Consider the following 23426-nt stretch of genomic DNA (forward strand, 5'->3'; position numbering starts at 1 on the left):
CCATTTCTAAGCAAGATCCACAAGCTCAGGCGTTTTCACTGGGCCAGGGATCATTTAAAATGGAGTGTGGCAAAATGGAAGACTGTTCTGTGGTCAGACGAGTCACGATTCAAAGTTCTTTTTGGAAATCTGGGACGCCATGTCATCCGGACCAAAGAGGACAAGGACAACCCAAGTTGTTATCAACGCTCAGTTCAGAAGCCTGCATCTCTGATGGTATGGGTTTGCATGAGTGTGTGTGGCATGGGCAGCTTGTATGTCTGGAAAGGCACCATCAATGCAGAAAAATATATTCAGGTTCTAGAACAACATATGCTCCCATCCAGACATCATCTCTTTCAGGGAAGACCCTGCATTTTTCAACAAGATAAAGCCAGACCACATTCTGCATCATTCACAACATCATGGCTGCGTAGGAGAAGGATCCGGGTACTGAAATGGCCAGTCTGCAGTCCAGATCTTTCACCTATAGAGAACATTTGGCGCATCATAAAGAGGAAGGTGCAACAAAGAAGGCCCAAGACGATTGAACAGTTAGAGGCCTGTATTAGACAAGAATGGGAGAGCATTCCTATTTCTACACTTGAGAAACTGGTCTCCTCGGTCCCCAGTCGTCTGTTGAGTGTTGTAAGAAGAAGGGGAGATGCCACACATTGGTGAAAATGGCCTTGTCCCAACTTTTTGGGGATTTCTTGACACCATGAAATTCTGATTCAACATATTTTTCCCTTTAAAATGGTACATTTTCTCAGTTTAAACTTTTGTTCCGTGATTTATGTTCTATTCTGAATAAAATATTTGAAGTTGGCACCTCCACATCATTGCATTCAGTTTTTATTCACGATTTGTATTGTGTCCCAACTTTTTGGGAATCCGGTTTGTAATAAATGACCCCCATAATGCCTACCAGAGACACATGAAAAGAAAATATCTTGTCAATCAGTTTTGATGAAGATGAAATAATTCCCATGGCATCTGGGATAAAAACGTTACTTTAAAAAAGCCTTTTATTCGCATATTTTAATAAGATATGGCAATAGTATTCAGCAACAGAAACTCTTTATTATATTGTCATTTAATAGAAATGTATTGGAAGATAAATTTGCAACACTGCCTAAATGATACAACTGGCATGAATGTGTTTTATTAACTGAAAACATATAGAAAAAAATCAAACTATGCAACCTTTGTTCTGAATGATGTTCCATGAATGCCATGCGGAGCAGCAGATAAGGCGGGCAGCTGCCGCAGTGAGAGTGGGTTGACAAGCACCCTCTTTTAAGTTATACGTTTACAGTTAAAGCATTTCCAGACATGCCCACCTGGGTGACAGTAGTAATGTTCACATCTGCAGTGACTCCTACGAAGGTGAACAAAGGCTCATTTTACAGGGGAAGTAATTGACACAGAATCATTTATAGCGTGATATGGAAATTGCACATCCGTACATCTGTTCACATAATGAGTTTTATTCATTTTTTTTTATAAACCTAATCCACACACTCCATTAATTCCTGCAATTAACCGCTGCCATTTCTTGGGTTAACAGTTTTCAACTGTAGAAGCTTTGACTTTTGCTCAGTCACGAATTATCCATGATAGCCTGAAAATTTACGGAGCAGTTAAAATGCGGTGTCTGCTGTTGTAGTCAGCACTGTTCACATGTGTGTTCATCTGCACTACTGCACATTGTATACTGTAGGTTTGTAACATAAAAGCCTATGTTCATTGATAACACATGACTTCAGCCTCGAGAAAGAATGGGAGAACCTGTTCAGTTATGCTACCCTTGAGAGATGTATTTACAGGAATATATCCAATATGCTATAGGTAAAAGGTGAATATTCTCCTGCAGTTTGGTGACAAGTGGCCTATATGTTGGGTATTAATGAGATGATATGAGGATACAGAGCACTTGAAAGTATCCCTACAGATAACGCACTAGCTCGTGAGTTATCACTTTTACTTAACGCGTTATGCATGTGACTGTTAACTTGGTTGCACTGTACCTCCTATGCACGCTTGGTGTACTTATCTGCTCCCCACTGCTGGGTCCTAGCTCTTTTGCACCCCTGCCTCGACTGCCTCGCTCGAGTCTTCCTCTTCCATTGTCAACATCTACTTTGGCACCGCTGCCGCCAACTGCTGGTGGCAGCGGTGCTCTACTACTCTTGCATCATATGAACAACTGACATGACGCTAGAGGAGCAGGTCACTGCAGCAGCCAGCAGCTGGCTGCAGTGGCGTTAAGGCAGATGTTAACAGCAAGCGGCACAAGCAAGGCAGCCAAGGTTGGGCAGCAAAGGAGCAGGGACCCAGCAGCTAGGAGCAGGTAAGCATGTTGCAGGACTGCCCAGGTAGGGAGTTTGCCAACCCCCTCAAAAAGGTGTCCAACCCCTTTAATGCCCAGGCTCTGGCTCTGGCGCGGATCATAGCTGCTTAGCAGTAGATCGCCTACATTTCTCAAATCTGAAATTGATATGCAATTCGCCTTCATTGGCTTGTGTGGAAAGACTTCGAATGAGTTTAGATATTTTCATGTTAATTCTACTTATACAAAAAGACAAAACTAATTTCTTCAACTCTGTTAATGACATTTGATCGAGCTCGTCCCTTGTTGCTTGCTCTAAGGAAAATTCAATTATTAGAATTCAGCAAATGAGTAATGACAATGGCTTAACATCCTAAGGCCCCTGGTGCATCCTAACATCTGGCATGTGTGCATTTTATAGGATGTGAGTAGAGCATTTCAATTTATAAGCCTGCTTTAGCTGATCATAAAATCTCATATTCATCCAGATATAATATGCCTCCCAGGCCAGCAACATCATTCACACAACATCCCCACTCGTGGAATTCTCCGTTTTTATCACACTATTGACCTTTACTAGATGCAGACAAAACCCATTGTTCTATTTTCTGTGATGATGACTTCACACTAAAATTGCAACAATATATTCCAAAGTGTGAAAAATAGATAAATGTGAAGTTGGTACAATATAGTAAAATTATGACACATTGCTCACTTCCAGTCACAGAACAGTCTGTAGGGATAGCCCTTTTTCTCAAGGGACTTTCCATCCTTAAAGCCCTCATACACATTAATTTATTTTCAGCTGAATCTACCAAGAACGAGAGGTTCGGCCAACAGTCTAATGTGTATAGGGTGCTCCCAACTCTCCTGTGACAGATGATGTCGGAGTGAGAATGATTGAGCAAACTAAATATTTTTGCCCCATCCTTTCGTACTCCCAGGAGATAAGCCGCCACCAGAAGTGTCCTTCAGCGGTTTCCACCTCTCTTCCCATTGACTTCACATACACACTCGGCTGACTTGAGCATGTATGTGTATGAGGGAGTTGGGAGATATAACTGTCGGACAGACATTTGTTCATCCGAGAGCTACTAAATGTGTATGGCCAACTTTAGACAGAGTTTAAGGAACATCTTGGGTGAAATTATCATATAATTCACATTTAGCCTCCAGCCTTCCACATTCCCAAAGTCATATTCACAGGGGTCTAGGAAGCTGAAATCTGGTCTGTTGTATGGAATCCTTCATACTGAAGACACACTACATTGACAGTTAGGGAAATAAATTCATTAGTGACTTATTTTACATTCTTTATTTAAACAATTTTAACATATAAAAGAAAAACAGGAAAGATACTCATTAGTGACTTTTAGTTCATTCCATGTGACTTCTACTGAATTGAGGACAGCGCAGGTCACCTTCTGGTGCAATAACCCTGCAAACAGCAGCTGTTATCACAACTTCCAGGCCAGTTCAAAGAGGTTCGGCAGTACCCTTTTCAAGCAGCCCGCAATCTAAAAAGTCAAGGAACTAGAGTTTAATGATATTTAAAGGAGTATCTCCCATGGCCATAAAATGGTTTAAAAAAAAACTAAGCCTGCTTGTTCTCACCTCGCTGCTGCTGCCACATCTTCATGCCACGTCTCCACTGTGCTCCAATTCCTGCTCCTGTCCCATGCAGGAAATGGCTGGAATATAGCCTAGCCAATCACTAGCTGCAGAAATGACCCACCTCAGCCAGGATTTCCTGCCGTATTGAGAAGCAGGAGATGGAGCACTACATGGACCTTGCATTGTTGGAGCAGCACTGTTGAGGTGTCAGCAAGTTTATTTTATTACCAATATAGACATGGAAAGATTTTTTTTTGTAGTAGAATAAGCCTTTAAGACCAATAAACTCTACAATTCCTTTCCTTCCTGGGTTGTATCCATTATGATTGCTTGAGATGGGTAGCGCTAATTCTGTGCCTTTTTCTTCTTGACCTATCTGTGTGGTTTTGGGCCACCTGTATATCTTTAGAGACCCAAGCACAGGTGGCTGCACGCTCAGTGATTATGCAAGATGCATATGCTGGTTGTTGTGTCTACCATTCACATAGGTGAGCAAGGTTACACCTGGCTTTTTCACCTGTCTTTGTATGTTTGCACCATTGTTGCTACACACGGTCTTAAGAGGTTTTCTCTCTCTCTCTCTCTCTCTCTCTCTCTCTCTCTGTATTTTTAAGTTTCCCTCTAAATATCACATTTCTGGACACTTGTAGTTATGATTTTTTGCACTGAAAGGAAATTATGCGGTTAGAAGAAAGGGTCTTCTTTATCCAGAAACAGTACCTTGTTTGTTCATAGGTTGTGTCTGATGTTACAGATCAGATCCATTCAAGTGAATGAGACTGGGAAGCACTACAAGACACCGCTCATGACAGTCGTGCCACTGTTTCTTATCTCATGCAACTTCTTTCAAACCATTTTGGTGGTCCTTCACTTTACAATGCCCCTACTTTATAATTATTTATTTTTACATTAGTCTTTACCAGACCACCGTAAAGGATAATAAAGAAAAATACATCAGCAATTTACCATTTTATTGGTACTGTGGAGGTTGTGCATCCGCAATTCCCTTGGGGGGTTTCAGAGATGGGTGGCTTAATATTGCATTTTAATGTAATTTTTCATGTGTCTCAAAGGCTGGACTAGATTTTGCAACTTGAATTGAGAGGCATTCATAAGAATGTCTTCAGCCATATATTGCATGCAGGAGATGTACAGTTGTTGCAGCGTGACACTTTTTGACTTGACATAGTTGCTCTCCAATAGAACTAAGGGGTCCTAACGTAATCATGGGATTAATGTACACCTTTCCCCATACACTTCTATTAGGCTGCGATTCAAGCAGATAAATGTTGTGCTGGGAATGCTAAGTAGAAATCTAGCCCTAGTCATGGTTATCAACACTTTTGGTCTTTGGAGCAATGGTTTGGAAGAAAAAACATGGTTATTCCACAACACACACCACCTATCCACAAGGGGGTGATATCTATAATGTATGATCACCAGGAGTCCATCTGCTACCACTAGAGAGTGCCACTGTCTTCAGGATGCATGCCTGATCTCCACTCTATTCAAATACATCTGGAATGGAGATAAGCAAAATTCAATTCTCTTAAAATTCAATTTGGGTTAAAATAGACCAAATAAATTTGATCTAAGACTCTCTCTCTCTCTCTCTCTCTCTCTCTCTCTCTCTCTTCCCAAAGAACTTCACAAAACATTTGAATCATTCAAACCTAAACTTATTGGAAAATTTGGGCCAATTTCTAAAATTTTAGAACCAATTTGCTCATCAGGACACCTTGTAGAGATCATCTGGGTCCAAGTTGTCAGACCTTTAGACCCAGGGGCGTAGCTAAAAGCTCATGGGCCCTGGTGCAAGAGTTCAGCTTGGGCCCCCTTCCCTCAAACCTTCGTGCTGCATGAGGCAAAAATTGAAACTGCACCCCCCCTCCTCCATACCAAATTCTTAACCTAACCCCTTCCCTCCAGCCAGAGGTGTAACTTGCATGCACCTTCTATAATACCAGTGTCTTCTTATGCGGCACAAGGGTCTTTGGGCCCCCTCAGGCCCCTGGGCCCGGTAGCAACTGCTACCTCTGCACCCCCTATAGCTACGCCCCTGTTTAGACCTCTAGTGATCATACACTTATCACTTATCCTGTGGGATCGTTCCTTTAATAGACCACTATATTACTACAAGGTTAGTAACAAGTTTAGGTCAGATGAATGCTTCATGAAGCTTGTGGTTTTATTAAAAGGTGAATGGCGTCATAATAAATAGATGAGGGAAGTTGTGACTATAGTATACCTGGAGATTCTTGTACAGAGATGATGTATTCTCTGGGTGGAGTTACACTATAGAGATGTAAAATGATATCTCATAATAGATTTGCTTGTAACTTCGGACCCTTGAAAAGGTATTTCAGTCATATGCTAAAAGTGGCCTTCATTTCAGTAGACAGATGTTGTACCCTGGGATAGATCATTTTCATGTTGTCATTTGTCAGTGCTACTTCACTATAGAATGAAATAAAGTTCTTAAAGTGTCATCCCCCATGTCTTCACTTCTATCTCACACCGTCTCCAGTTGCTGTCATGTATTAAACTCCTTGGACCATATGTTCTTTTTGTGGTGCTATAAACTGATTGGCTTGTCCGGAAAGTCGTTTTGTGCAATGATAATGAATGACTGACTATAAATGGAGTGGTTTCGGCTCACTTTACTGAACTTACTCTAATACTTTTCTGAGGAAGAGCAGTGCCAGAATGTTACTCGCCTCAGATCTTGCCACAACTTCTGCTACTTGGGCACTGTCCTTTATTCTACTGCAGAGTAAGTACTCACCTGACTGGTGCTTATTCTACTCTATAGGATAAAATATTTGTACAATGTGGCATATTTGTGGCAATTTTATTCTCCCTGCTAGTAATCTATCTTGACATTGCAGACATGTCTATCATTGTGTTCATTTGAGTATCATTTACTAGTGAAATCACAAATGGTCCAGAAGCTGTAGTGATGGTGCCACTATGCCTAGAGCAATGCTTACCAACAGTGTAAGACATTAAAGGACATATGGTTTCCTAAACACCAGGTTAATTGCAGGTTCGCTTAGTTAAGTAACAGTTGCTCAAAGACCTTTGTGTTTTTCAATTGCTAAGTTTTTATGTGGGTGGAAAAGAGGCAGAGCTGCCAGATCCCTCACCTCACCAGTCAGAGACAATAAAAGGAAATAAATGCTTATGTTCAAACCCCAAAATTCTATTGACTTGAGTGGATAAATGCCTGCACTGCCTTCTATCCAGGATTTGTATCTTCTTTCTGTAAATTGCTGGTGTAAGTATTTTTGAGCAGCAGGTCATGGGGATGTTGCATTTATGTCAGTTATTATATGTATAATATATATTCTAAGTATTTCTATGGGATAGTAATAATGCAAAATATGATTAGATAAATATATAATGGGACTAGATTTAGTAGTATTGCTTTCTATAAAGACATAAGCCTTTATGGCTGACAGGTTGGCACTGGGAGGAGGGCACATTTGTTCTTTATAGAGAAAGTTAGTGAAATCTGTCTTCACTCCCTTTATTGCAAAAGCATTTATACTGGAACTCAAGACAGTGTATATGTTTGGGGGGAAATTTTTATTACTTTATTCTACATATTTTAGGCTAAAAATCATTTTTAGTTGGTCTTTATTTAAAAAGCTCAACAGTTTTTCTTCTGCAGCTTTCAGTTTCAGTGCATTTGTAGACCAGCAGGCTCTCTGCTTTTCACGGAATCCATCAGAGAACTTCTCTTTCGGCTCAATCTGTAGCTGTTATCTCTGAACTCCTGACAGGTCCTATACACTCATTTGAGGTAAATTATCATGAAACTGATAAGAATTTAACTGAAATGAGTGTTTATGAGCTGTCAGTTCTGAGATAAGGGCAAGATAGCAAGCCTTCAGAATTCTTGATAGATTCAGATTGAAGCTGAGAGCCTGTAGGTCTACAAATGCACTGAAACGGAAGGCTGTAAAACAAAATTTTTTAATAAGGACCAATTAAATGAATATTTTTAAACCCAAAATGAGTAGAATGAAATAATAAAAAAAATCCCTCAAGGTGTCCAAAGCCTTGAATTCTTAAGCTGCAGATTGAATGCAGATAACTCAATATATATGTTTTATCATGTGTGCCTAAAGGAATACGTTTTCTTAATTTTAAATGTTGACCAATGAGCATATTGTAGTTTTATGATGTAAAAATATTTTATGCCTATTGTTTGCAACTGTATTATTTGACTTATAGTCTAAGATCTGAAGATGAACACAAAATGAAGAGAGTTTAGTAGCTACAGTTGTCATATTCACATAAAAAGGGCATATATTATATACTTTTCTTGTGAAAAAATGAAATAGCAAATTATTAATATTATTGTCCATGTATTGTACTGCAAATACAGGCATCCCTAATCAGGAGACAACTTTGCCTACACTGGCGTTTTGGCTTTACTTTTGTGAGATCCGTTCAGGGCTCTCACAAGCGGTCCAAAATTGATCCGTTTTTCCCTAATGCATTCTGAATGGAAAAGGATCCGCTCAAAATGCATCAGTTTGCCTCCGTTTCATCTCCATTCCGCTTTGGAGGCGGACACCAAAACGCTGCTTGCAGCGTTTTGGTGTCCGTCTGACAAAACTGACCCAAACGTATCCCTTCTGACACAATGGGGACGAATCCGTTTTCGATTACACAATCTGGCGCAATAGAAAACAGATCCGTTCTCCATTGAATTTCAATGGTGTTCAATGGTAAAGATAATACACACAGATCCATTCTGAACGGATGCAGACATTTTTTTTATCCGAACTGATCCGTCTGTTCATATCCATGACGGATCCGCACCAAACGCAAGTGTGAAAGTAGTCTTAGAAAGAGGCCTTCATCCATGAATTTCTTCTGCAGGGAAAGCAAGGAGGTTTTTAAATTCCTGCAACTTCTAATTGTATAGACAGCAATTCCCAGAATAAGATTATGTTATGTGATTGCCCTAACGATCTCCAAAGAGCTTCATATAATATGTAGGAATATGTTAATTCATTCACATATGTTACCTTTATTGTCGAGGTTTATTCTTACATATCTATAAAAGCTCTTAATACTGAGCTACACAAGTGATTTCAGGTCTTAGGTCGTATTTATTAAAGCATTACCTAAGGTAAAAAGCCAGTATTCTTCAAAGGAATCAAGAAAAATATTCCCACTGCCAAATCAATTTATTGGCAGTGAATATTCTCTGATCTCTTATTATTCTTGACATTTGTGTTGAACGTTCTGAGAAAGCTAACCCAAGGCACAAAGGAGGGTGCACCTAGGCACAGGGCAATGTTTCTTCTGCACATACACCCTGCTGGGCACAGACTTACACAGTCATGAAACAGGTAAACCCACTGCGCACTTTTAGTAAGTTTGGTGCAGATCACTCCAGTGATATTTTTTTATTTTGACTGACCTAACTAGACTAGACTAGCTGATTGGAGGGGGTCTGACACCCTGCACGCCCAATGATCAGCTGTTTGGCAATGGTTCTGGTGCCAGAAACAGACAACTCCATCTACTTTGTAGTAAACTGGGGTTGTCAATGCAGCACAAATAATAGGCTTTACAATTTGAGAGATGATAAAATGTAATCGAGTGCGTAGAGTTTTTGTGGTCATCAAGCTACTGTGTGAGTTTAGGCTAATAAAGGCACACATATTGCTTCGTCCTAGGCAATAAAGGAACATGGAGAGAGGAGCTTGGCGTATTTCGGTGCAACTGTAAGGGTGCAAACACTTCGTCAGGTTTACTGATGCAGTTTTGGAAGCCAAAACCAGAAGTGAGTTCAAAAAAGAGGGGAAGTCATACCTGTCCCCTCCTGATTTTGGCTTACAAACCTGGCCATGTGGCTGTACCCTTATAGATGCAGAGAAGAATACCCTTATGCTGAGTCCTAGGCAACAGTTTATCATGCAGATGTGACTTTCAGCTTTAGTAGTAAACTCAACAAATTTTGCTAATTGGTGGTGATGACTGGTGACATGAGACAAATCAGGGTCCTGTCTTGTAAGTGACCCATCTATTAATACTTGTTCATGACTTTCCTACACTGCTTTTCCTTACCCAAGCTTGTCCTCAAACAGCACTATTGTATCAGTGGTGCCTATCACCAACTAGTAAGAAGCTGATTGGTAGCATTAAAAAAAGTAATTTTGCAGGGTAAAAATTAGATGGTGGGTAAAAGTAGAGCATTTATGTCAACATCAATGTCATGTGAGAAGATGTCAGTGGCTACAAAGCTACATGTAAACAATTAGTGTAATTACTTTCAGAGTCAGGAAACAGGCAGACAGATTATGCAGGTACCCTGTCAGTGATGGCATGATGAGAAGTATCTTCGTTACAATGTTCTATTCTTTAAAAAGCGGTAGTCTTATCAGAACGTAGAACGCCTGCAGGCACGCTGAGCAGTCGTGGCTAGACGCGTGGGTTGCACTTGCCTCTTAGCTATTACTGATACGCACCTGGAATTTAGCTTATGCCTCAAGGGTGTTCTTTTTTGTTACCACAACTTCCTGCCTTGGTGCTTTGGTCCTAATCCAAAAATCTGGCTATTAGTGTAGATATACATGGTATAGGTTTACATAGTAGTTAGTTACCCCCCACACTGCCTACATAAATCAGATATTGCTAAGGCTCATTATCTGTGTATCACTGCAGGCTACTATATAAGCAATGCCGGATGTGAGTGGTGTGTGAGTTCCATAGGTAACAGTAGCGCCCAGGAAGTGCTGTATATTCTCAGATCCATTGACTTTTTGTATATAACCAGATTTCTAGCACTGTTAGGACTTGTTGAGGGTAGATCAGAAGCACACAGGCAGTTAGCAGGGTTACATAACACTACAGCCCAAATTTATTCTCTTTTGTCTTTTTGTAGTGCATGTGTTAAGCAAATATCTGTTAATTACACACCTTTGGCTCTCTCTCAATATAATCAACCTTAGGTGGGTACAGACATTAGCCTGATTAAACACCCTTCGCAGCGTCTGTCAAATAAGTGCACAATTTACATTTTGATGAAGGGAAGACTAAAAAAAAAGGGAGAAAAAATTGATAGGAAGCTTGGAATTGGCTTCTCTTGCCCTTTGTCAATCCAAGAGTAATTTCTTTTCAACAAGTTGGCTTACTGAACTGTTTAATGTTACCTTATCTACCTGTCGTAACTAGTTTTATAGCTCGAAGCAAGATGGAAGGAAAAGTATATGAATTAAGAGCTAACCTCCAATCATTGTAGCAAAGTGTCGGTTGAAGTCAAGCTATAGTCAGAATGCAAATTGATCCCACATGAAAGGCAGCTCGGAAGGATAATGTCAGTAAATGTTTGATTAGATCCATTACGGCCATCATCATACAAACTGCTAAATAAGGCTACTTTCACACTCGCGTTTTGGGCGGATCCATTATGGATCTGCAAAAATGAATCCGTTACAATAATACAGCCGCATGCATCCGTCATGAACGGATCCGTTTGTATTTTCTGTAACATAGCCAAGACGGATCCGTCATGAACTCCATTGAAAGTCAATGGGAGACGGATCCGTTTTCTATTGTGCTAGAGAAAACGAATCCATCCTCATTGACTTACATTGTATGCCAGGACGGATCCGTTTGGCTCAGTTTCGTCAAGTGGACATCAGAACGCTGCAGGCATCGTTATGGTGTCTGCCTCCAGAGCGGAATGGAGACTGATCGGAGGCAAACTGATGCATTCTGATCCGTTTTGGATCGCTTGTGAGAACCCATGACGGATCTCACAAACAGAAAGACAAAACGCCAGTGTGAAAGTAGCCTAAATCATTTCTGGTGCAGCGTCGCAGTTCCCTTTCCTTCAACAGAAATAGACAAATGTATGTAAGAGGCACAATATGCTAATTGACAAATGCTTTCAAATGTAAAATTTTAGATACAAATTGGAAAATTTTATCATCACCAAGAAATTGTTCCTTATTAGATAATAAAATTGAGTTTTTCTTTTACAGGTGTGACACATCATAGCTGTAATATGAACAAACAAGGTGACAGAAAATTGAACCGTATATTCCCATTTCTGATGGTATGTATAACATGCTTATATAACACAATGAAATCTTAAAGGGGTTGTCTCATGACATATAATGGGGGCATATCCTATATCGAGAACGGAGCCCCAAAAGTGACTCGGCTATGTCTACCAAGCACAAAGAAGTGAATGGGAGCGGTGGCCAGTCATGCGCGGTGCGCTCCCTTTCACTTCTATGTGGAGCCGGCTTGGTGGTGGCCGGACCGGTGTCCTCCAGCCACCACATCACAGGGATTCATTCTCGATATAGCGGTAGGACCGGCACCTATAAGACAATGGGGGCATATCTTAGCGTAATGCCCCCATTGTCTATGATAAGACAACCACTTTAAATCGGCTGAGATTTACAGGGCAAATGTGCTTGTCCCTAGCAGTGAATGGAAAGAGACCCGGGGATGGATGTTCCTGAGGTACTCGTGGGTCCCAGAGGTATAGCATATGCAAACAATACATGTCTCTATCAGTGTATTCTGCAGGTGTGAGTTTTAGTTGCCTAGAAACCACTTGACTTCCTTCTCTCGGTGACCACAGTTGGGATCCGTGTAAACACATGTGTAAAGGTGGTCACGGAAGTGTTATCTGCTACAGTACTTCAATTCAGCTTTATGATAATCAAGTCTGTATAGATCCTTCTCACACATTAAACATGAGGATGTAGTATATATTAGGGAATATGAAGAAGATGAAAGGGTTTATGCTATACGTCTATGCTTGATTAACAGAAGTAGATGCCACCAGGGGCGTCGTTAGGTCAAAACATTCAGGGCTTGAGCCCCGGATGTTTTGTCCAATGCCCCGAATGTTATGCTGGCCCCACCCCCCTTGTATTTGTTCCGCAACTTGCGTGCTGAGCAGGCATGAGTTCAGTCACTTTGGTGTGCAATCCCGTCCTGCAGTACGTGATCCCGCGAGACCCACCGCTGTAGGTCACTGGTCTTGCGGGATCACGCGCCTCAGGACGAGATTGCGCATTGAAGTGACTGAAGTTGAACTCATGCCCATGCAGCCAGCGGAACAAGTTCAAGGGGGATGAGTGGATGATCCCCCCTGGACGGCTAGGCCCTTCACAGTAGTCATTAAGCCCTTTCAGCAGTCCCCCAATTGCTGAAGAGGGACTGCTGAAAGGGGTTAATAACTACTGTGAAGGGGGGACTGCTGAAAGGGGTTATTGTGTGGGGGCGTGGATTCACAGGGGAGTGATACAGTGAGCTTGAGCCCCGGATGTTTTGTCCAATGCCCCGAATGTTATGCTGGCCCCACCCCCCTTGTATTTGTTCCGCAACTTGCGTGCTGAGCAGGCATGAGTTCAGTCACTTTGGTGTGCAATCCCGTCCTGCAGTACGCGATCCCGCGAGACCCACCGCTGTAGGTCACTGGTCTTGCGGGATCACGCGCCTCAGGACGAGATTGCGCATTGAAGTGACTGAAGTTGAACTCATGCCCATGCAGCCAGCGGAACAAGTTCAAGGGGGATGAGTGGATGATCCCCCCTGGACGGCTAGGCCCTTCACAGTAGTCATTAAGCCCTTTCAGCAGTCCCCCAATTGCTGAAGAGGGACTGCTGAAAGGGGTTAATAACTACTGTGAAGGGGGGACTGCTGAAAGGGGTTATTGTGTGGGGGCGTGGATTCACAGGGGAGTGATACAGTGAGCTTGTGCCCCGGATGTTTTCAGACCCTAGCAACGCCCCTGGGTGCCACAATTCTGTTATAAGATTCTCTGGATTAAAGAAGTTTAACATTTGTTAGAAAAGATCGATATGTAATGGAATAAACATGTCTGAGACTGCACAGATGTCAGTGGTAGAATCTAGAAAATCTTAATCTACGTACAAGCTGATTACTTCCTCTTACTACTGCAGGCGTCCTTGGTGTATTCAGCTCTAGCTGAGTACTCGAACTGTGGTGAAAATGAGTATTATAACCAGACAACAGGTCTGTGCCATAGCTGTCCAGAGTGTGAACCGGGGGAAGAGCCATATAATGTAAGTAATTGGGCCAGTCAGAACAATGCCTCTCTCTTATAATGCCATCAAACATCATATACCATCTAAGTGGGCGAGGTTTGCTTATTTTAAAGATCCTAGATTTATTGTCCTCATTATTTTGTTTTAGAGATCTTATATATGATTCCGTTTACCGCAGGGTGAATACTAATATATGTACAGGTTACACAGGTGTGGGCACATGCCCCTGTCTGTAGGCTGTAGCTGTTTAACTGCTGCACGGATTTATGCCGAAAGCCTAGATAGGTCTCCATACAGCATTAAAATGTATGGGCTCCGGCGAGGTGAACGGATTTATCACTGAAGTCTCGGTGAATAACTTTGTCATTTGACTTTTAAACTTTAAAACCATTTTAAAGGATGGATCCGAAGATGTATTGTTACCAACAAAGCTGACTTCGGATCCATGTTTTAAAATGACTTTAAAGTTGAAAATCAAATCCCGAAGTTATTCACCAAAGTCCCGCGAGACTTTGGTGATAACAAATTTGACTCACCAGAGCCCATACACTTCAAAGCATTCAAACGACATTTTGAACGAATCAACTTCGGATCTAGGATCCGAAGCTCGATTTGCTTAGCCCTACTCATTCGTTTTCACTTCAGTGCAGTAAATATTAATGAAGCCGTGCTGGATGAGGGTTGGGGAAGGGCCTTCTCGCAGCAGATAGATTTTTTAATAAAGAAATGATTTTACAGGTCTTCGTTGGGATTTAAACCCCAGACCTTCAATACAACAGGCAGAAGATTTTCTATGACATCTGCCCCTCGACTGTAAATTCTTCCGGGGATGCTCTTCCAGCAGAGGAACATCCTGCTGGAAGACATTGTATTCGGCATAACCCCATTGGAGCCCATTGACTATAATGGGACCCGACGGAGATCCGGCCTGTTTCCGGCATTAGTGCCGGGAATGGACCAGAAAAAAAAGCGCTGCTTGCAGCGGTATCTGTCCAGCCGATTCCCAACCCTAATGCAGGAAACAGGCCAGATCCCCGCCAAGTCCCATTATAGTCAATGTGGCCTATCAGTGATCCGGCCTTTTCCCGCTTCGCTGGATACGATTCCTTTCCTCTGACAGAACAGCCTGCCAGAAGAATTTGAAATGAAGGGAAAAAGAGCCATTTACCAATAACCATAAATAATGTGTCCACCATATTGTACAGCTCATTATGTTTACAGGGTTACTAAATATTGTTTTGTTATATTTAATAGTAAATGTGCTACAAAACAAATTTATTGTAATGATTTTAGTAGAAAAAAAGCTGGAAAATAAGAATTATATTTTTCTGCCATAACCTTTACTAAAAAGAGTTATATTTGAACCCCAAACCTTCTGTATAGTAGGCAGCAGCATTACTCACTTCTCTATAGAAAAGCTCTGTATTAGGGTTTGTTCACAAGACCATGACGTGTTTTGTGGTCCGCAAATTGCGGATCTGCAAAACACGGATGCCGTCCGTGTGCCTTCCCCAATTTGCGAAACAAAACAGACGGCCCTTTATTAAAATGCCTATTCTTGTCCGCAAAACAGACAAAATAGGACATGACTCATAACTTTTGCGGGGCCACGGAAAGGAGCAACGGATGCGGACAGCACACGGAGTGCTGTCTGCATCTTTTGCTGTCCCAGTGAAGTGAATGGGTCTGCACCCGAGCCGCTAAAAATGCGGCTCAGATGCGGACCAAAACCACGATTGCGTAAATTAAAGATAGGATTTTCTATGCCTAGTGCTAATGCTTTTTCTTCACCAGCACAATATAGAGTAAATAGCTACACTGAGAAATTTGTTTTCTTACTAGTTACTTACTAGTTACTTTCCAGCTTTTTTTCTTGCATGGTAAAAGTTTTTTTTTCTGCAAAAGTTAAAGTTACAAAAAAAAAATAAAGGAGCAAAAGCCATTACAATAAGTATGGTTTTTGTTACATACTATTAGATATCACAAAACAGTATTTGGCATTCCTGTACTCATAATAACCTGTACAATAGAGTGAACAGATTATTTATGGTGATCGGTAACCAGCAGAAATCAAAATAGCACAATTTTTTCCCTCTTCATTTAACCCATAATAAAAGTTGATAGAAATTAAAAATCTTACCAATGTGAATGGCAGAATAGCTAGACACAAAAAAAGTTATAGCTTTTATGGTTATGAATGTGAGAATGGCTGGAGGTGGGGAAGGTTGCTCTTAACACAGTTTTCCAGAAATTCATGATGGTAACCCCGGCAGCAGTTAAAAGCTTTTTACACAAAAATACCTAATCAAATCATTGGAACCTGTGTAGCATTTTCCTCTCTATCCTGTGCTGCCCTGAAATAAGAAGTTTAAGAAACCTTTTTGAAAACTTCTTTGAAACAGAGACTGTATATCCCATGGAGCCAGCAAATGAAATATTGTTTTGCTGCTTTTCTCCTTTTATATCATTTTTCTATGTCATTTTAGTCTTGTGGATATGGAATGAAAGATGAAGATTATGGTTGTATTTCCTGTCCAACTGGCAAATATTCTAAAGGAGGCTACCAAATATGCAGGAGACACAAGGATTGCGATGGATTTTTCCGAGCAACAGTTTTGACTCCAGGAGATTCTAAGAATGATGCTGAATGTGGACCCTGCCTTCCAGGGTAAGGTTAAATGCACAAAATACTGTCTATAGGAAACATTCTAGAAATGTCATAAAATTAGAGTCAATAGAATACACCAAAAATATGGTATTAGCAACGTTTGTTTGACTAATGTTTGGTTGAAAAGGGGTTGTTTTTTTCCAAATGGAAATGGTTATTTTAAATGGGGCTGAGCTGCAATAACAGACAACTCGTCAACTACAGAGGCGCTGTTTGTGAAAAACAACAGACCTTTTCTAGAACAGTACCGTAGGCCATATTTACTAATGTGAGTCCACTTAGATTTTGGTGCAAAATGTGGTACAATTTGGGACATTTAGCTTTCAAGAAAACATCTGCACAGTGTGAAAAGGCATGTGGCTTAGCAGAAAGGGGCATGGTTTTGAGGAAAATATGGCATTGCACCAGATTTTCTAGCCCTGCACCACATTTATTATCCAGCCTGAACTGTAATACTTCTGGTGCACCTTGTAGACTGGCATCTATAGGATTAGTAAATCTTCCCTAATATGTATCTTCCGATCAGATAGTCTCTTTCCTTATCTATGGGCACATTTTAATTGTGAGCAGAGCATGATTTTAGATCTGTTCACAAAAAGATTGATATAGTACATTAAGTAGGATATTTGTGTCCTACAATGGATGAAGGGAGTTCTACACCACTTCCAAATTAATGTCTTGTGCTAAGTATAGACCAATGTTTAATTGATGACCTCTAGGACTCCGGCTGATAAGTACAATGAAGGTTCTACATTGCTCTTCATCTTCTGCTTAAACGCATTTAGTATTATTCACCTCTTAGATGAATTGGAACATTAATAAAGGTGTTGTCCAACTTAAGAAATGTCTGTAAAAGGCAGGAAAGGCATTATAATAATAAAAAAAAGAAATGTCTGCCTACCATTCTGAACGCCCTCTGCTCCAGCGCCATTGCTCCAATCCTTCCTACTACTTCAGCAAAAAACATGACGTCTTGGCTACAGCTGCCATCACTGGTATACAGCAGGAGACTGTTGAAGAGGGAATGACCAGAGCAGTGGCTGTGAAACAGAGAACTTTGAAATAGTGAATATATATTTTGTTTTACTATTTTACTACCTTGCCATGTTTTTTACAATTTATGTTTTAACCTGGACAACCCCTTTATACAAGCCTTGGAAGATTACCCTAATATTCCACGTACCGTATGTTATATGTATATAATCTTTATTGACATACATTATAAATATTAACATTTTGATCCTCAAACCAGATTCTACATGTTAGAGAGCCGCCCCAAAAGCATTTATGGAATGGTTTGTCACTCTTGCTCCCTAGCACCTCCCAACGTCAAGGAGTGTAAGTAAACCGACATTCTCTTACATATTCTATAATGTAATGTTATTTCCCAAATTCATCACTAATCAAAGGACATAACATAAAAGCATGCTGTGTAGTAAGGAGCCAATCAAACTAATTTGATTTTTTAAGGGTGTTTGAGGGTTTTGTATAAAGAAAATATATCTTGACTTTAGGGTTTATTATTTAAGTCCCATTGATGGTTTATCATAAGCACTGAAAATGTCCAATAATTTAGATCCAATTTAGAACATTGAAAGCTGTGCTGTTTGATGATGGCACATGCAGTAGTAAGAGCATATCCGAGCATTATCGCACATGGGCTGCTCTCTCCATACCTTTATAGTCATTAATGCCCAGAAGAGGACTTACTAAAATGCACACATATCCACAATTAATTTAAAGAGGAGCTGTCACCTCTCCTGACATGTCTGTTTTAGTAAGTACTTACATTTCTCATGTAATAACAATTCTGGAGCATCTATTCTTATAACTTAGGTATAAGTTATGAATGAATTACTAGCAGTTTGAAGGTCCAGATGGGTGTTACCAATTGGGAGGTTGTCCCTGCACAGTCTGACACTGGCAACACTGATTGGCTAGTTTCAGACTGTGCAAGGACATACCTCCAACTGGTAACACAGGTCCTCTTTAAATATGTATTACGGATGTATAATATAAGCATTTATATCGGCTGTAATGCACCCAGTCCATACATGAAACACAGGATTGATTTTATATGTGAAACAGGTACATATATACAGTTAACCATGTAGTATATTTTAATAAAGAACATTGTCCACAAGGTAAGAAGTTCAGAATATTCTACGATGTGTATTATATATGTTCATTATCATTACGAAGACAATTCTTTTCATTTCATTGTATTCACATGTCTTTAGTGTTATCTACAAAACAATTCCTTTACTCAATATATGTGCATTGCTTTTAGCACACACGATAATTTTATGCGGCATCTTACACGCGTGGTTAACGTTGCACGCTGTGATATGTACTTATTTCTTCTGGAATGTGACGTTGCTCCAATACTGATGTGAGCAACAATGCCAGGGGGTAACTAAATGGTATGGGAATAGAATGGCTCTTTTATTGTTTTATGCGCTAGAAGAAGATGATTAGTTTGGTTCACTAGGAACTTATACCAAGATTTTCAAGAAGTAAAAAATTGTAACTTCCATGATTCATTCCATTTTTCTAGAAAATATAACATATATTATTTGCATGGATATTACCACACACCGGTGTGTGCCCAGTTTATAAAATGTTATTATAAAGCTTATTACCCCATGCTCGATACCACCTCTGAGAAGCGCATAAAAAGGTATGAGTGGATTAGATTCTATACGTAATTACGGCAATCTCGACCACAATTACATTAAGAATGCACAGTGACCTGTGAATGTCTTAAGTGTCCATTCTGTAACATGTCCACGAAGAAGTACAGGGTTTATGCTTTGCATGTGATGATTATACGTTCAGTGTACTAGAGAAATTTAAAAGCACTTTAAAAAGATACTTAGAAGTACGGTATAGCAATTTAGCAGTTTTAAATAAAAACAAAGACACTTGAATAAAATGTTGGCGGAGTAGATAGTGGTGTTAAGCATGTGTGTAACATTGCTATAGACAAGAGTTTATTTTAAGTAGATCAGAGTAGGATCCCTATAAACCATGGACATTCAACAGCACGTAAGCCATAAAGGACAATACAGCTGATAATCGGAGAGGATCTGCATGCCATTCATCAGTGTATGAACCCCAAAACTTCTTCTGGTAAGCGTGTAGCTAACGTTATGGTCTTCATTGTTGATGAGATACAGACATCAAGAGTTCAATATAAGAAATGCTATTATATTGCCCAATTTTATAATTCTTGCACGTACTCCACCAGTGATTCATGCAATATGGGCTGTCGTCAGATGGAAGGACAGCGCTCATTTTAATCTGGATGTCATTAGGTTGTTTAACACAACGTTTTGAGGCAGCAGTGCATAACTCTCAAGTGTTTCATTTGTTCGCCTGGCACAAGACAACTAGGTCAATCCTTGGTCAAATTAAATTTTTCTTTGTAGCTTGGAGATTAAATTTAATGGTCTAAGGTCACACTGTTATTGCAGCACAATATATATCCATACAGCATCGGTGGGGTCGGTCACTATCTAGCAGGTTGTCTGGACATCCTTCAGTTTTTAGCTTATTGCATGCACAAACCAATTAAAAATCTTAGCATAGCCTAAGGTCATCTTATGTATTTTAAAGTTAATACAGTTTTTTAATTAGCTGACCAAAATTTTGCAACCTATTGTCATTTAGAAATGGTATACCTCTGAAACATGACTGTATATTCAAATGCAGGTCCAAAAGTTTCTTCCAAGATTAAGTTTAATCTCGGACAGATAAACTTCTACTTCTTTCCATCCAAAACAGATAAAATATCCAAAAGACAATGAATATAATGTGCACAGGCTGAATGTGGGCAAAATGTAAGGTCTCATATCACATGATATATAAAATGAAAATCAGATATCATCTTGTACACGACAATCTCTTTCTGACAAAGCTAGGACCAGCCCTGAACCTCACATGGATCCAGAGCTCTCTCCAATCATTACTCCAATTACTTTGCTGGAATTATTTCAGGCTATCTGTTCTAGGGCATGTCTGTTCTTAGGGGGCAGGTCTTTTCTCAGGGGTCATCTCCTTTCTCATGGGTCATCTCCTTTCTCAGGGGTCAACTCCTTTCTCAGGGAACATCTCCTTTCTCAGGGGACATACCCTTGGTGCTGCAGCTCTCTTCTTGTAAATATCACAACTTCTAACAGAGGATATGGCTGGTGGCAGTTAAAGGATGGAGCTGAGTTTGAATGTCCACCTAAGCGAGATGGATAGATTTTTATTAAATATTCAGCAGCTAAACAAGCAATTATAAAAGTATTTAGGTCCAGGTGCTGGTTTCAAAAGTGTATAATGGGACAGCCCCTTTATCATATGAATGGAAAGTCCAACTAACCTTGGTGCTCCAAGGAGGCTGTACATGACAGTTATAATTTTTTTCTTTTTAGTATGCTCTTTAAAAGAATTCAGTAGAACATAAAATATGAAAATTTGTAATTACATCAATTGGTAACCGTGTCAAGCAACATATGACCTTGCATGCCTGGAATGAGTGTTTTCTAATCATGACTCACTTTTTGCATCATAACTTTCACCGGTTCTTCCCTACTTTCTTAAACGTTCCACGCATCTTTACTCTGAAAATACAACAAAGCATGTGAAAGTCTTTCAGGTGCACATAGTCACCTCCGGAGATAACCCACTTCTTAACAGACCCCACACTTCCTCACTGCATGTGTTTTGTTTTCTTCTCAGGTTCCAAGAAGAAAAAAAGAGCACACAAACGTCTAAAGTGTCTTGAAAGCGACTGAAAATCTGATCATCATTGTTGTTTGTCTTTGTCTCACATTCCATATTTCATAGACTGCCCGACACATCTTGTACTATGTTATAACATTAATAATACTAACCCATAACAGCTAATCAACTCTGAATCTTTCATCCGCTATATATATTATATATATTGTAAGCAATAAATAAATATGCATCTTTTCATGACAATTCACAGCGCAGTGTCTTAAGAGACTAGAGAGGTAATTAGTATATCATTACAATGTTCTCCGTACGGGCTACAAGCATAAATATCCATTCTGTATAAAATCAATAAAGAACATTTATTCTTACAATATTACAATGCTAGACTTTCAAATCATTAAAATGCAAACATCAAATAAATACATTTACAAGTGAAACATTGCACATACAATGACCACATACCAACGTGACAAAATTTAAAGGGGCCGTAACAAATTAGAAAAGGATGGCTGCTTTTTCCCCCCCAAAACAGTGCCACTCTTTGGCTGTGTCTGGCTCTTTCCAAAAATCAAAAGCAAGCTGTACCTCTGGTGCCACCCCTTGAAAGGCAGCTATCCTATAAGACAGTGTTTCACCTTTAAAACCTGGCCTGGGTCAGAGGCTAGTTTGCGATGCTCTGCATTGATGAGGGGCAATCACCCTGAAGCAGCTATCTGCAGACAAAGTACTAATCCTAAATTATGACTCAAGGCCCATTTAAAAGGGTCAAATATTGATGTATAAGACAGATGCCTTCCTACAGGGGGCACCAGAGGAACAGCTTTCCTTTTTGTAAGGGATCCAGGGAGTACTGTTTCTCCTTGTGGAAAACGCCTAGTATACATAAAGAGTCTTATGAGCTATGCAATTCTAGAGAAAAGGTCTCCAAAATGAAAAGAAAGCTATAATATACTCACACATGCTAGGCCATCCTCCCAAGGAGAAATAGTACCCCTCCTGGATCCACAACAAAGGCCTCTCATCAATTTCAATTATGCCTCAAGGCCTGTTTTAAAAAGTTGAAAATTGACTTATAGGATAGCTGCCTTCCAACGGGTGGCACCAGAGGTGGAGTTTTCTTTTCATTTTTGGAAAGGCAGTTAATTTGTCCATTTCATGGCCAATAAGATTCCTTAAGCTACTTGGTGTTCTCCATAAGGATACTATACATGATCAACATTGGAGTCAACAAGGGCAGAATTCAAAGTTAGTTAAATTGCTTTTCTGGTCCCTTTTTTTAAAATCCTAATATAGTATGTGCAATTTCCTTCAGTTCCTAGTCTGTAAAGTAATCTTTAGTTGGTTACAGCTTCATAATTAGAAATCGGTAACAATACAAGTTGCATTGGGTTAGAGCATTCCACATCAGCATAGCTACATTTCCGTCATTTAGGCTTTTTACTATCTGTCTCTGAACGATACCAGATATAAAGGATCCCACTCAGCTCTAGGTAATCCAGCTAAGAATGTGTGACGGACCTTTTTGTTGGGATGATTATTGGCCTAAAAAAATGCTTGTTCCCGATCATTGGATAAGAAATCCTAGCACTCTCCAGGATGATGCTAGTAATACGAAAATATTATTCTAAATCCATTTTCAAACTTGGTCTCAAAATATCATTTTTTTTGCCATTTAGTAGTGCCAAGTAAATAACAGTACAATATAGTGAGAGCCAGTGTTACAAATTAATTTACAATAAAAATGTCATATTATTGGCATCATCCTGGAGAGTGCTTTGACTTCTTATCTTTTGGAAGTGGGACGCTCCTATCATTCAGTACCTCCTATATCCAGAGTGTTTCTTTGTTCCCAGTCATTGCCCCCTGTAAAATGCCACTTAATCTGCAGACAAAAAAAGCATGCACTTGTTTGTCAGCAGATCAGATCTTTTATGCTGAATTTTCCTTTGAAATCAGCACATCGCCCCATATAAACTGGAGATATGTTGCTGAGCAGGTGCACAAGCAGTCCAATCATTCATGCCATCATTCATTCAAACAATTATTGGCC

The 23426-nt window shown here is 40.0% G+C and overlaps 1 protein-coding gene across 4 annotated transcripts in view; it reads left to right on the top strand.

Annotated features, from left to right (window-relative positions):
* The window catches only part of EDAR (ectodysplasin A receptor), a 111831-nt gene that overhangs the window by 54463 nt on the left and 33942 nt on the right, over nt 1-23426 (top strand). For 2 of the 4 annotated variants that reach the window (XM_044284804.1, XM_044284806.1), the window contains exons 1-5: nt 6544-6698; nt 11935-12008; nt 13876-13998; nt 16467-16648; nt 17901-17986. In XM_044284804.1, coding sequence (XP_044140739.1) covers nt 6632-6698; nt 11935-12008; nt 13876-13998; nt 16467-16648; nt 17901-17986 — 532 coding nt within the window. In that variant the 5' untranslated portion in view covers nt 6544-6631. Of the gene's footprint in view, nt 1-6543; nt 6699-7083; nt 7203-11934; nt 12009-13875; nt 13999-16466; nt 16649-17900; nt 17987-23426 lie in introns of those variants that run through there. The other 2 variants (XM_044284805.1, XM_044284807.1) reach the window with 2 other exon arrangements.

The sequence above is a fragment of the Bufo gargarizans genome, chromosome 3, assembly GCF_014858855.1.
Source record: "Bufo gargarizans isolate SCDJY-AF-19 chromosome 3, ASM1485885v1, whole genome shotgun sequence".
Lineage (NCBI taxonomy): Eukaryota > Metazoa > Chordata > Amphibia > Anura > Bufonidae > Bufo > Bufo gargarizans.